This window comes from Phycodurus eques, chromosome 5, assembly GCF_024500275.1.
Source record: "Phycodurus eques isolate BA_2022a chromosome 5, UOR_Pequ_1.1, whole genome shotgun sequence".
Taxonomy (NCBI): Eukaryota; Metazoa; Chordata; class Actinopteri; order Syngnathiformes; family Syngnathidae; genus Phycodurus; species Phycodurus eques.
The window spans coordinates 20,762,307-20,776,702 of NC_084529.1; the positions used below are offsets into that span (position 1 = coordinate 20,762,307).

General features: G+C 41.1%; 1 protein-coding gene across 1 annotated transcript in view; it reads left to right on the forward strand.

The window, feature by feature from the left end:
• nell2a (neural EGFL like 2a) overlaps positions 1-14,396 on the forward strand; it is a 105,484-nt gene that overhangs the window by 67,716 nt on the left and 23,372 nt on the right. The window contains 2 exon segments of the mRNA XM_061678008.1: positions 5,345-5,467; positions 6,719-6,814. Coding sequence (XP_061533992.1) covers positions 5,345-5,467; positions 6,719-6,814 — 219 coding nt within the window.

Here is a 14,396-nt window from a genome sequence, read left to right on the forward strand (position 1 = left end):
AGTTTGATCAACCGTGGTCAAACACATCAGTTCCATTATCGTTTTAGCGAAGGAAATACACTTAACTCGTTTGTCAGAAACACTGAAAGCAAACATCACACAAGGCGATGGTTAAAAGTTCGAATGAATAATAGAGCACACACTCGGGAGCTACTCTTTACACATGCCGATGCGCCTCATTAGCCCCAGTGGCAGTAATTGACAATAAACACTTGACGATGCTAAGCTACCGGCAGCAGGAGTCTGCGGCCCGTTCAAAGTGATTGGACATCTGCTTGTGTTTGTGAAAGTGTCCACAGAGAGTGATGATGGCTCCAAATTGACCGCAGAAGAAATATTACAGCTGTGGAAGAGAGACATTAAAACCACCCCTCCTGCACCTATTGACATGGTGCATTCACATGATGTACGATCATTTTTATCGTCCTCAATTGCTTCGGGCAATTAACAGATTGCAAAGTCAGCCGAAACAATGTCGCGGTATTGACGGGCCACGTTCCGCACGCAGCCGCCGAGCAAAGAGGATTAAGTTGACGGTAGTTCATTTCATGGCTCAGTGTTTATGTGCCGGATTAAAGGGCTGATTCGCAAATTTAATCCCAGACGAAACAGCACGGAGCCCGAGTTGGATTTCTTCTCAGCTTGTCAGGGGGTCCGACTGCACTGTGTATTTTACACTTAGACCACCTGCGCTGTGCCAGGTCATTGGTTCACATCCCAGTTGGACGTTGACTGGACCACATGGGCTTTTTGTACTCTGCCCAGAAGCGGTGGTCAGACTTTAGCTAGAAAAACAACCCTTTACTCTGATACTGAAGGTCATTGGTACTCTTCTTCATCTGTTACCCCAAAATAAGATTAGTAGTTAATCCATGAAAGGTGGAGGCTTGGGTTTGCACTCGCGTTGATTGTTATTAAAGCAGGCTGTCCGGAGGTGTGTATGCTGTAGTCCTCGGGTTGTGTGTCCTTGTTTAATCCTGAGATAACTGGACATGCTTCCCTGAGGCACAGTTTCTGACAGAGTGATGGCCGGGTGACGGCAGGAAGGATTTTAGAATGCAGGGCATCCCAAACTGCGGTATTGGAATTGTCAATGTAATGGCGCGCTCGTATGATTTTTACATATTTGAATTCAGCCACCTACCCCAAGTGGTTCTTTTTGTCTTGACTCTGTTATGTTCACGCATATGTTATTATCAGAATACATTAAAAAAAAAAAAAAAAAAAAAAAACACATTGGAATCTGATTACCTTCAGATCGGAATCAGGCCTCTTCAAAATGTGTATTAAAAATCCAATACATACGGGATAGAGCTGCCACAGAATTTTCAGATGAACGGTATCAGGTGAAAAAATTTGAATTTTCTTCTTTTCCTTTTTCCATTTTTAAGGGTCATAAAGCGGCAAAATAATCCTGAGGTGCAACGATATTGCCAAATCAAACAGCAATAGGTTCGTTTTATGTTACACAATGTAACGTTGCTGGTTCATGCGGTAAAAAAAAAAAGTGCTGGGATTCCACAAAGAAGGCTTGTCGTTTATTCAAGCTGCAACTTTTTAAGACCGGTTGTACAGCACCCAGTTCAGATTAAAAAAAAATACAATTTTTAGATTTTAGTTTGTTCATTTATTAAGATGGGATCTTTAAATGCAATGTGTTTGCATCATTATTTTGTGCTGCACCACTGATGTTTACTTAGTTTGAACCACTGATGCACCGGATTATATCCATATAGCCATATAAAAAGGTGTCATGAATGAATACATTTCGGACAATTGAGACAATTTGGATGCACTCCTCGCCGAGGTAGCGGCTAATACTCAATCAAGTGACTCGGACTTATGTGCAAAAAAAAAAAATGCCCTAACAACACAAATAAGTTTGAACACATTTAATTCAATAGGATGGAACATAGCCAAGGCCAACTCAATGCTATGTAGCATTTATTATTTGTACTATTTTTGTATTATTATATACCTCCATGTTGTCACTTCGTGGTGTTAGTTACGAGCAATTTTGGTTTCACGTGGTCCGTCTGTTTAAACACAGCCATATCAGATATATGTCACTTGAAATGTACATGGAAAAGGACAATCAAATAAATCGGATATAGGCATTAAATCAGAATTGTTCACTCGGACCTGCACTGTAACTACAGCATTAGTGTCACTAGATCGCAGTACTACCAACGTGCTGTCATCTTGTCAGTTAAAGATGAGAATGGAGTGTTTTCGATGGGGCGGCTCAAGGTTATTGTTTTGTCAGAGGATGGAGTGAGTCAAGCAGGAAGGACAAGATGGATCCCTGCTGACTGACTGTACATAATCAATTGTTTGTCTGTCTACGCCTTGAGAAGCAAGAGCAGTAGCCAGGGAACAATTACCTCCCGGCTCACCTATAGTGCTCTTAGTGCAGACGTGTAATATCCCCAAATACCGAAATAACCTAAAACACTGAACTCAAGGGAATGGAAACGCTTTGCATGCAACTGCTGTAGTTTGTTCAAAGTGAGGCAGGGCAGATGTGACCTTGGGAGAGGTAAAAACACTCGTCTCCCCTGTGCTCTTAAATTTACACTACAGCAGTTGACTTTTCTCTATTATGGCAAATCAGCGACAGATTGAAAATGAATAAAGTGGATTAAAGTCATAACAATCCAGCCATCAAGACAAAATTGCAAGAAAAAAATATATATATGACGAGACAAATGTAATTTCACGGAGGACAAAGTCATAGCAATTAAGTCGTAAATACGAGCGAAAAGTTTTGATATTACAAGAATAATGTCATTTTTGGAGAAGAAAATATTAGGCTTCTGGTATTGTAATTACATAGTCATGTTTAGGAGAAAACTAGTTGTTCCATTATTATGTAGTATTACATTGTGGCGTTTTTTCCTCAGCTGGAACTGCAGCCTTAGAGAAGGTGGAAGGAATTATAAACAGTTTGAAATATAAGTTTGTGTCAGCACAAACCCCTCAGGCTTCAGCTAGACAGCAAAAAATGTCATGAAAGCCTACTAGAACAGAACTTAAGAACACGGACGCATCCCGGTTGTAAGGGGGTGTGCACACATGTGCAACCATATTATTTATTTGTTTATTTTTATTGTTTTGTATTTACTTTCCCTCTCAAAAACGATTACAAATAATTCTATTGAGTCGTATAGGCTTTAGGTCACAAAAAACTGACCTTTAAACAGGGGTGTGTGGACTTTTTATATGCACTGTAAGTCGGAATGCGCCATAGTCTATCACTAAGCTCTGTGAAAAGTCATAATTACAGTCAATATTTGTATGAAAAACACATCTAGGCCATAAATATACGTATACCAATCAAAGGAAAAATGTTAACTAACTGAGCGTGAGACTTTTATTTTCCTTTTATGTTATTCTTTTCAGTGTGAGCTTATTACACAATCATACCCGTTACTATAATAATGACTGTAGTGCTGAATGAGTCAAATATTACAGTGCCGGTGGACCTTTAATGGGTTTGTCTTTACGAAGGTCAAAGAAAGTCCTCGACGCTGGCTTCCAGCTCGCTAAGCATCTCCTTATCTCCGAAAGCAATATTTGTGCAAAGCTCCGAGGCAAGCCGCCTTCTACTTTTGTGCGTCTCGGAGGTACGTCGATCTGCGTCCGTTCAGGGGCAAGTGAAGGATATACATTAAAAGGGCCTCTTTCGTCACTGAGGGAGAGGGTTGAAATGCTTTTACACTTTTGTAATGCTTTACTTTTTTGTTCCAAAGATAAGGTTTTCAGATGAAGGCAATGCAGCCGGGATTAGAAAGACAAGAGAAATCTCACCTTGTAAGCAAACTTGGCCGAGACCTCGGAGGATAAGGGTTCATTAAGTGGGCGCAGATTGTTTCGCTCTCGTATAAAGAGTTGCAGTATTCCTCCAGCTGCTGCAAACAGACTGAAAATTCCGTTTTTTTTTTACTGCGAGTTTAATGCTGTGTCAGTGTAATAGAATGTATAAATGATGCAAATCTTTGCCTTTATGGTCAAACATCGTTATTTCGCTTGCCCAAATCGATGTGCATGTACAATATATGAGCACCGCAACTTCAACTCCGTGTTCTCAATGTCTCATTTACAGCCCACTGGAGGCAACTTTATAAATGATGTTCCTTTTCTGTTGAGAAATCAAGTGCAGGACTCCTTAATCGTTAAAACATTTATAAGCCGCTGCGGGCAACGACTAAACAAGATTACTTTGCATAAGGCCATCTGCAGCCCTTAAATTTTAACGCTACACTGAGTTTCACTAAGACTAGCTTGGTACTACATTTTAAGGTTCAATACCCGTAAATTTATTTACCTGTGGGATAGTCTACTAAAGTAGCCCAAATAGAAACTGTAGCCTAATTAATCGTGGGTGTGTAGATGCCCTCATTTTCTTCCCCTAATAAGTAGCTGTAATCATCTTTAGTGTGACTGACAGCACCATGCGTGGCAACTGTAAAGCTGACACTTGTTTAGAAACTGTTAATCTTGGAATGTGAGATTTTGTTTTCGAATTTTGAAATGGCACCACAAGACCCAAATTGTGTCAATCTACAATTCTTAGATATTCACTGAGTTTCACGCACACCACGGATTGGTAATTGTCAATATTGAACATTTACCATTCTCGGAGGAAAAATCACTCTTAACATTGCCCACACCACAGGGTAATTGCTCACAATTATCTTTTAGATATATCCGATAATCAGGCTTTTGCTGACTTTGATCGGAAGAGGGTAATTGAGATCAAATTTGATCTCGATTATTGGTCTATGTCTGTTCCTGGCTTTAAATGCTCACAGCTCCTATATAAGGAAATTGTGTTGTTGTTGTTTGAAGAGCTTTACTAAATGTGAACGTACAGAACGCCCACACCCTCGACCCCCCAAAAATGTGGGATCCATTTTAACTAGGATGTATTATTTTGCATAGGCTAATGCAAGCGGTTGGGATTTTGCTGAAAACACTTGTCTTAACAGCTACGTGCTTGTGCAAATGTACTGTGTAAACACATCCACATTTAGAAGCCCTTGGCTCATTGAGGATATGACAAAACAGAACAGATGTCTTCATTGATACATTAGCGCACATTAAGAAGTCCATTTACGCCTGATTCATCATTCTGTCAGGTTCCAAACAATAACAACAAATTGAAAAAGAAATGACTCAAATAGATCATGCTACAAGAGACGCAAATGACTCATCCTCCAGTGTTACTAATGTCTATTTACTTTACTCAGGAGTCATTAAATCCAACACTGCATGTAAACATTTGTCACGTTTCCATGCGTAAGGAAAATATAATTTAAATATTGTCTTGTGTCCTTCCCAGAGCACGACGAGTGCCTGAGTGGCCTGCACGACTGCGACGAGAACGCCTTGTGCTTCAACATGGTCGGAGGACACAGCTGCTCATGCAAGCCGGGCTACGCCGGCAACGGAACCGTCTGCAAAGGTACACGCTGTGGTTTTTAGAAGCGCCGTGGAGGTGGCTTGAGACGGGGACCACAACGTTCCCGGAAGCCTCCCGCTGTCTCTTAATGAAATGCGTGCTTATTCTTGGGGAAAAAAATATGATTGAAAATGTTTTTATCGAGCATCTGCACCAATTACACACACACACATATCCATCCATTTTCTGAGCCGCTTCTCCTCACTAGGGTCGCGGGCATGCTGGAGCCTATCCCAGCTATCATCGGGCAGGAGGCGGGGTACACCCTGAACTGGTTGCCAGCCAATCGCAGGGCACATACAAACAAAGAACCATTTGCACTCACATTCACACCTACGGGCAATTTGCATGGGGAGAACATGCAAACTCCACACAGGCAGGGCCGGGGATTGAACCCCGGTCCTCAGAACTGTGAGGCAGACGCTCTAACCAGTTGTTCCCTGTGCCGCAACACATGCATACATAAATATATATTTGAAATTAAAAGCTTGAAGGCATAGACTTCCAAAGATTAAAAAAAACTAATAATCATAATAAATAAAAGGATGCTGCACTTTGATGCTTACGCCAAATTAAGTTTTAATATTTGTTCATCTGAGCTAGTGGCATGTGGCGTTTATGTTATCCGCAAAATCTCTCTCCGCTCTATTCCGTCGGCTTGTGGACGCACATTAACAAACAGCCTAAGCGTGGATAATGAACATGTTTGTGTTAACCTTGGCGAGATACATCCATCACAGGAAATAATATTATGAATCACGTCGGAGAATTAGCTGTTTTTCCGTATGCAAATACATCTGCTGCTGGTCTAATTGCATAGTTAATGGTCATTCAGGCGGCACGTGGGAGACTGGTTAGAGCGTCTGCCTCACAGTTCTGAGGACCGGGGTTCAATCCCTGGCCCCGCTTGTGTGGAGTTTGCACGTTCCCCCCGTGCCTGCGTGGGTTTTCTCCGGGCACTTCGGTTTCCTCCCACATCCCAAAAACATGCATGGTAGGTTAATTGTCAACTCTAAATTGCCCGTAGGTGTGAATGTGAGTGCGAATGGTTGTTTGTTTGTATGTGCCCTGCAATTGGCTGGCAACCAGTTCAGGGTGTCCCCCGCCTCCTGCCCGATGATAGCTGGGATAGGCTCCAGCACGCCCGCGACCCTAGTGAGGAGAAGCGGCTCAGAAAATGGATGGATGGATGGATGCTCATTCATCTCGGTAAGTGATGGCTTTTTTTTTTTTTTTTTCCCCTTCCCCCTTCAGCTATGTGTAACGGGTTGTGCCAGAATGGGGGGATGTGCCTGTCGCCCAATAACTGTGCCTGCCCGCAAGGATTCACTGGCAAGAGGTGTGAAACAGGTGAGATTTGTATTTTATTTTTTTTTAATGTCAGTCTGCCCTTAAATTCACAACACCAAGGGTGGGGAAGATGTGACCTGAGGGTGAATCCTCTAAATAATTGTCAAACCTGGACGTGTTATATAGCATATGCAACAAAGTGGCACAATTTAGCATGGCTCATCTGTCCTACTTTCCTGTACTGATACTGGCCTAGTTCCTAAGTGCATTCAAATTGCAATGTTTGATTTTTATAAAGTTAGTCGGACCACTTCCAGACGTTTTTAGAACTGTTCAAATAAAAATGACATCACAGAGTGACTGTCATGGAGTGACATTTTTTAAGGAAAGGCACAGAATTTTGCTGAAAATCATATCAGTCAATCTCATGATAAAACAAACGGTATCCTTTAAAGCTTTAATTTCATAGCAAAAAACAATATTTATAGTTTAAGTACAACTGAACCGGGATCTGTCACCGAGTTGTCAATGAATTAAATTACTCAACTTAATTTCAACATTTTTTCTTTTTGCAGTATGGCTGCTGCAATTTGAAAAAAAAAAAAATTACGCAGAAATGTTTTTTTTTTATTTTTCTAAAAAACATTTTTGGTTTATATGTTGACTGCATTATGGGCAGCAAAATTCATGTCAGTGTCATGGAGTGACAGGTTTATCAGGGACAGAATTCTCATGGAGTATATCTGAGACACTCTTCAAGGTGGCAGCGTTATATAACACCTGCTGATTGGTGAATGTTTGAAGAAGAGATTTTTCAGGTGAAAGTCTGCCAATTCACTGACTGAATGGGTTATCCTAGACCCTAATTCTCCAAAACATTCACAGAGTGACATTTTACAAAGAAAACATTATTTCTAAGCTGTGTAGCAGCCAAGAAAACTTTTTTTTGGGGGGGGGGGACCTTGTATGGTGTGGGAAGTATAAAGTATGATTATCATTTAATGCTACATTAAAAGAGATTATCAGAGGTAAGGACCTGGGACACCTGCGGCCACTAAAAATAAAGAAACCCTCTTAAAAAAATAAACTGCTCATAACTGTGGATAATGATATGTATGTTCAACCATTGCATCATGTTTTTTTCATTCATTTAGTATAGACTTTATATGTCCCTGATAGGTTAACGTTCCCCACCCCTGCACTAAACAGTTGATGAATAAATGCACACGCTTATTGGCCATTCATCTGTATGTATGTGTGTGAGCGCGCGTATGCGTGCGTGAGGCCACACTCCTCTGTGAGTAATGGTCTTGTAGTTTTTTTATTGCCACGATGGAGGATTTCCACTGCACATGCAGCAGTATGGGAATTTCTCTATGTCACGCATTAATCAGCGTTGGCTTCATCCTCATCGGCTCTGCGCTAAAGCCCGATCACAGCCAGAGCCGCGGTCGTGATGCATCATATCTCATACCCAATGATCCTGGTATTTAGGAGGGAATTCTACACACAAAAAAATAAAAATAAAATAGACTCAGGTTTAGCACTGCACAGCAGCAACTAGAATTGCACTCAGTGATGTGCAAAGTTCCTGTTGGAATTGTTGTACTCCAGTCCTGTAGGTGGCGTTAATGCGTATTTCAAAATGGATGCCAACGCCTCTGTTCACCGCAGTGTCATTTTGGTTGTAATGTACGGAATCCAAGTGTACCGTTTGGAGGAAACACTCCACAGGAAGCACAGGGCATACTCAATTTACAACAGTACCAACATACGTCGTTTCGAGGTTACGGACGGCGCACAGTGAACTAATTTGCGCAGCGACGTAAGAATACGTCGTCGCATGGCACAAGAAGGCACGTTCAGTTACCACCATAATTACTGTTTTTGATATGCTTGCTATACACAGTATCTCTGGGCACAATTTGGACATTTTCACTTGGGGGTGTACTCACCTTTGTTGCCAGTGGTTAAGACATTAATGGCTGTGTGTTTACCGTTATACGAGCCATACACTTTACATCGTAGCAAAGTATACTCACTTTTATGAGGTACTTTACAGTTCTTTACTGTGAAAATGACCTTGCTACTGCACTAGTGTTAGATAGTGATAGGTGACGGACTATTATGACTATTATACAAATTTAGGTTATGTTGCCGCTGTAGGAACAGAACTCACAGAACCACTGTAAAGGTATTTAGTGCTGAGGGGGAAAAGGAGGTGTCTATTTAGCGTTTAAGTGGATGACACGCCCTGGCCACTAATGTCTATTAGAGGGCAGGCCACTATTTGAGGAAAATTATAAGCATGATGTTAGGGGTGTACAACTAAAACACCCAACCATCTTAACTCTGTGACCAAGCATCCCCTCAGAAACTTAGCCGTGTGCTTTTTTGCCCGTGCGGAGGCGAGAATCTCATCTTGGTGGCTGCGTCTAATCAGCAGCTTTCTCATATCCCATTTCAACCTCTGCCGGAACGTCCTTCAAGAGACAAACGGCCGCTCTAATAGAAAGTCAAGTCATGACGGTTCCCTCTGCATTTGAGTGAAGGGAAGCGAGAATCTCTGTACCGCTCATTGGTTCAGGTATTGATTGCACATAAAGGTCCTTTTTTATGAGGCATTCCTTTTTTACTGTCCGTCTTAAAGTAAATGAATTTTCTCCCGCTGCTGCTCTGAGGAAGAAGAGGCTCGAGTAGGCTGTCTTTGTCCTTTCTTTTAGCTCTGTTTACACTTGATGAGTTGTCCTTCAAATAGCCAGTTCTAGTCTTTGTTTCGGGCAGGAGGCGGGGTACACCCTCTGTTCTAGTCTATTCACGCGATGGCTAATTAGTTTTACATCACGCAGTCGACGAATGCTTTGCTTCATAAGGGTATAATTTTCAGCCACTTTACAGCAGCCACTCTACACTTATGCACTGTCATGGGTAAATATTGTGCTTTCTATTTGACATCTTTATTAACATGTACTTACGCAAGTTACACAGTGGCGCTTTTAGCAACACATCACGCAATTGGCAATTTTAACGTCATGTAAATCAGTGTCTACAGTTTGGCCCAGCGGTACTTGGACAGGTGATAGAGTTGTTCTTCTGATGATTTTGCCTTTACAAACCAACACAGTGTACTTGAAAGAAAACAACTCAAAATGTGATTAGTGTGGAGACTTTCAACTTTAATTCAAGAGGCTTCTCAAAAATATGGAACTTACCATTTAGGGGTTAGAGCCATTTTGTCAGCAACTCCAAAAGTATTTGAACAATTGGCTTGGGTTAATTTGACTGGTCTAGGTACAATGGAGCTAAAAAGTCTACATGCCCCTTTTCAATACCAGGTTTTTGTGATATACAGTATAAAATAAGAACAAGACAAATCATTTCAAAACTTTTTTCACCATTAATGTAACTTATAACTTGTTGAACTGTTTTTCTTCAGCTGTAACTAAAGCTGAAGTCAAGGTGGAGGGAATTATGAACCATTCTGAAACCCAGTCAGTGTTGGCACAAAATCTTCAGTTCTGCTAGAAAGCAAAAAAAAAAAAAATTAAAAAAAGCATGCTTGAACAGCTGAACTGAATTTGGCGTTAATCAGAGGCACTTTAAATGGCAGTTGTGTGCTGAAAATGTGAATGTGTTAATCCTGAACACAGCCACACCCGCAGTTCTAAAAGGGTGTGCACACTTGTGCAACCCCATTGTCCCAATTGTTAATTTTTCTTCCCCCTCTTGAAAAAATTCCAAACAAATTCAATTGATTTGTACAGGTTTTTGATTTTCACTGTGGAAAAAGTTTTTAAATGATTTTTATCTTTCTATTTTTTTTAATATCACAACAACCATGCATTTGAACAGGGGTGTGTAGACTTTTTATATCCACTGTAGGTGGGAGTCGATAGTTAATGAATTGGCACTTGGCAACTACCGATATGAAGTCGTAGGAGATATTAATGCTAAGGAAAAAAAAAAAAACGTCAAAATTTTACAAGAAAAAAAAAAATAGAATACAGGGTTACCTCGTTTTTCGCGGTTAATGGGGACCAGAACCCCCCGCGAAAGGTGAAAAACCGCGAAGTAGGATTTGCCTTCCCCTCCTGCCACACCCCTAGGAATTTTCGTGGATGTGTATGTGGGTACCAGAATGTTTAAAATATGTAAACAGTATTTATACTTTGCATATTTGAGACAAAGATTACAACATGACACATATTTACTTAAATCTTTAATTATAAAACATTATACAGTAATTAACATTCATCAGCACCTTCTTAAGCCTCTTCAATGTCGTTATCGGGCAAGATTTGGTCGTAGAGAGCTTTCGCCTTTGTCCTGATAATATTAGTGTCCAAACTCACTGTCTTTTCCCTGCAATCAGGGAAGCAGTTTTGCGGATGTTTGCTTCCTCTTTCTTGATATACCGCACTGTAGATTCATTCACGCCATAATGGTGTGCCACAGATGCGTAACTTCTGCCCTCTTTGATCAAATCTAAAAGTTTCACTTTTTCGCAGATGGTCATGATCTTCTTCTTCCTCTTGGGCGCCCTGGAGGAAGGTTTCGCAAGGGCACAGCGCTTCAGCGGCATTGTAAGGGCTTGCTTAACTAATCAAAAAAATTAGCGCTTAAACAAAAAAAGTTATTGCGAACACAACAGCGTGGACGAGACTGGCGAGACACAACAAGGGAAGATGCTGGGTGAGGCTGTGATGATGTGCAGCCAATCAGCTCATTGGATAAATCCACCCGTACTCTCATTGGTCGATATCGCGCGGGAACCAATCACGCGCCTTGTATGAGTGCCCGTACAGTACAGGCATGTACAGCCATGTACAAAGCCTCTGAGTCAACTCATCTCTTTGTTTGGCACGCAGGGAAACCTTCTCTCACGCGCATCAACATGAAACAACGCGTCTTTCCGCAATATGGCTGCCGATATGGCTGTATTATTTACTTATTTATTTTTTATGAATATTATGGAAAAACCCGCGAAGCACTAAAGCCGCAAAATGTGAAACGCGAAGTGGCGAGGGAACACTGTATATCGGCACATCATTTTCAAAATCTACAAACAAGCGATCAAAATGATGGCAAGAGAAAAGTACGGAGAAGGAAAGGAAGCTTTTGTGATCCAAAGCTTACCGCGTCATGGCACGTTCAGCCAAATGCTACAAAACAGATTGGACGGCTTGATAATGACCCTACACCAGACATGCCCAAAGTCCGGCCCCCGTCCAAATCCGGCCCGTGTTCATATTTACACTGGCCCGAAGCCTCTGTCATAAAACCAATAATATGTGGCCCGGCAGTACAAAATACACGCACAATTTTATATTTCACCACAGGATGGCAGTAAACTTGTGCCTTAACTCTCGCGGGGCCGTTTTGCGCATGATTTGGTTTTTGCCCATTTCTAAAATGGCAACTGGAAGTAAGAAAAGGAAAGTTGATAGCGAGGGCCGACGTTTCCAGGACAAATGGAAGTCTGTATATTTTTTCACTGAGTTTAGAAACAACTGCGTCTGCCTAATTTGCTGTGTCCGAGGAGTTCAATATAAAGAGGCACTACCAGACGGAACATGCTAATTACAACAAGCTAACTGGGAACGAACGCAGTGAAAAATTTAAGCAACTGGAAGCTGGTTTAACGGTACAGCAACACTTTTTCACAAGAGCCAGTGAGTCGAATGAAAATACAACAAAGGCAAGCTATGAGGTGGCAACGCTGATTGCCAAGCACTGCAAACCTTTTAGTGAGGGTGAATTTATTAAAGACTGTGTGAGGAAAATGGTGGAGAACATTTGTCCTGAGAAAAAGCAACAGTTCGCCAATGTTTTCCTGGCTCGTAGCACTGCGTCACGAAGGATCGAAGAAGTTTCTTCTGATATTAAGAGACAGTTGGACGCAAAAGGAGTGGAGTTTGAATTTTTTTCGTGAGCCTGTGTCGAAAGCACAGATGCATCCGACAGCGCTCAGTTACTGATTTTTTTTATTGGAGTGGACAGTGAAATGAACGTGCGTGAAGAGCTACTTGACCTCCAGAGCCTTAAGGACCAAACAAGAGGGAAAGATTTATTTGCTTCTGTTTGTTCCGCCGTACATGACATAAAATTAAAGTGGAATAAAATCACGGGGATTATTACGGATGGCGCACCTGCCATGGTTGGCGAACACAGTGGATTATCAACCCTAGTGTGTAACAAAGTAAGCGAAGAAGGAGGTAAAGCTATAAAACTCCATTGTATTATTCACCAACAAGTTCTATGTGCCAAACCGTTTCCGTGGATCTCAGTGATGTTCCAGCCCACCTGCAGTTGGAGCTCATTGAGCTGCCGTGTGACACAGAGTGTCGCAGCCGGTACCAACAACTCCCTCTTGTCAACTTTTGCCAGCAGCTGGATAAAGACAGGTTCCAAGAGATTCGTACATTTGCTAAGGAAATGTTGAGCTTGTTTGGCTCGACATATTTGTGCGAGAAGACATTCTCAGTCATGAACATGAATAAGAACCGCGTGAGGACAAGACTAAGTGACTCCCACCTGCGTGACATCTTGCGCATTAAAACCACCGCTTTTGAGCCAGACCTGCCCCATTTACTACAGTCGAGATCTCAGTATCACCCTTCACATTAATGCAAACATGTTGTTTGTTGATTCTGATGAATAAAGTTTGTTTGAGTCAAATTTCAGAAAAATACTTTATTTTGCATTTCATTAATTTTTATTTGAACCTTCATTTATCCAGGTCAGGCAGTTATAAGATCTACCTAGCAGAAGACAGCATAGTAAAACAAAGTATAATAAAAATACAAAAAAGCATTCCCCTCGTCGGTAGCATGCAAAATTAATGCTGGCTCGCATGAGCCAGCATTAATTTAATTTTTTTTACGGCAATGTGGCCCCTGAGCCAAAAAGTTTGGGCACCCCTGGCCTACACACACTGCAAAAGCAACTCGGGACTGTGAAGGAAAACAAATGGAATATTCTTCTATGGCCAAGTCAGGAACAAAAAATATTTTCCCTTTACTTGTTAAGGCAAAAATGAAGGCAGAAAGCTCGACAAACAAGCAGCAAGTGACGGTGGAAGTGAAGTAGTGCAGTGGTGAAAAGGTTTGTGAAGGCCTGGCAAAGCATCTCTACAGAGGAAAACTCGCAATTAGTTGATGTTCACAACCTCTAAAGCCGTTATTAACTATAAAGGCTTTCCATCCGAGTTTTAAAAGGTACTGATCATTTTTGCATTTATACCAGTTTATGTCAGTTTGTCCAAATAACGTTTGAGCCCCTGAAACTAGAGGTACTCGACTTAAAATTGCTGATACTGAATGTATTTTAAATCACTTAAAGCTGAAAGTGTGCACTTCAATCAGATCTTGTTTTTGTTTTACTGTGCTTTCACATTCAGTTGAAAGTATTTGACAACTTTTTTCATAATGCAAGAGCAAAACAGCTTTTTGGCATTTTAGACCATTTATAATACAATTTGTATGTCTGTACCAACAAATGCTATATACATATATATATATATATATATATATATATATATATATATGTATATGTATATATATGTATATATATACACGCCTGCGACCCTAGTGAGGAGAAGCGGCTCAGAAAATGGATGGATATATATAATAAACTCACAGAG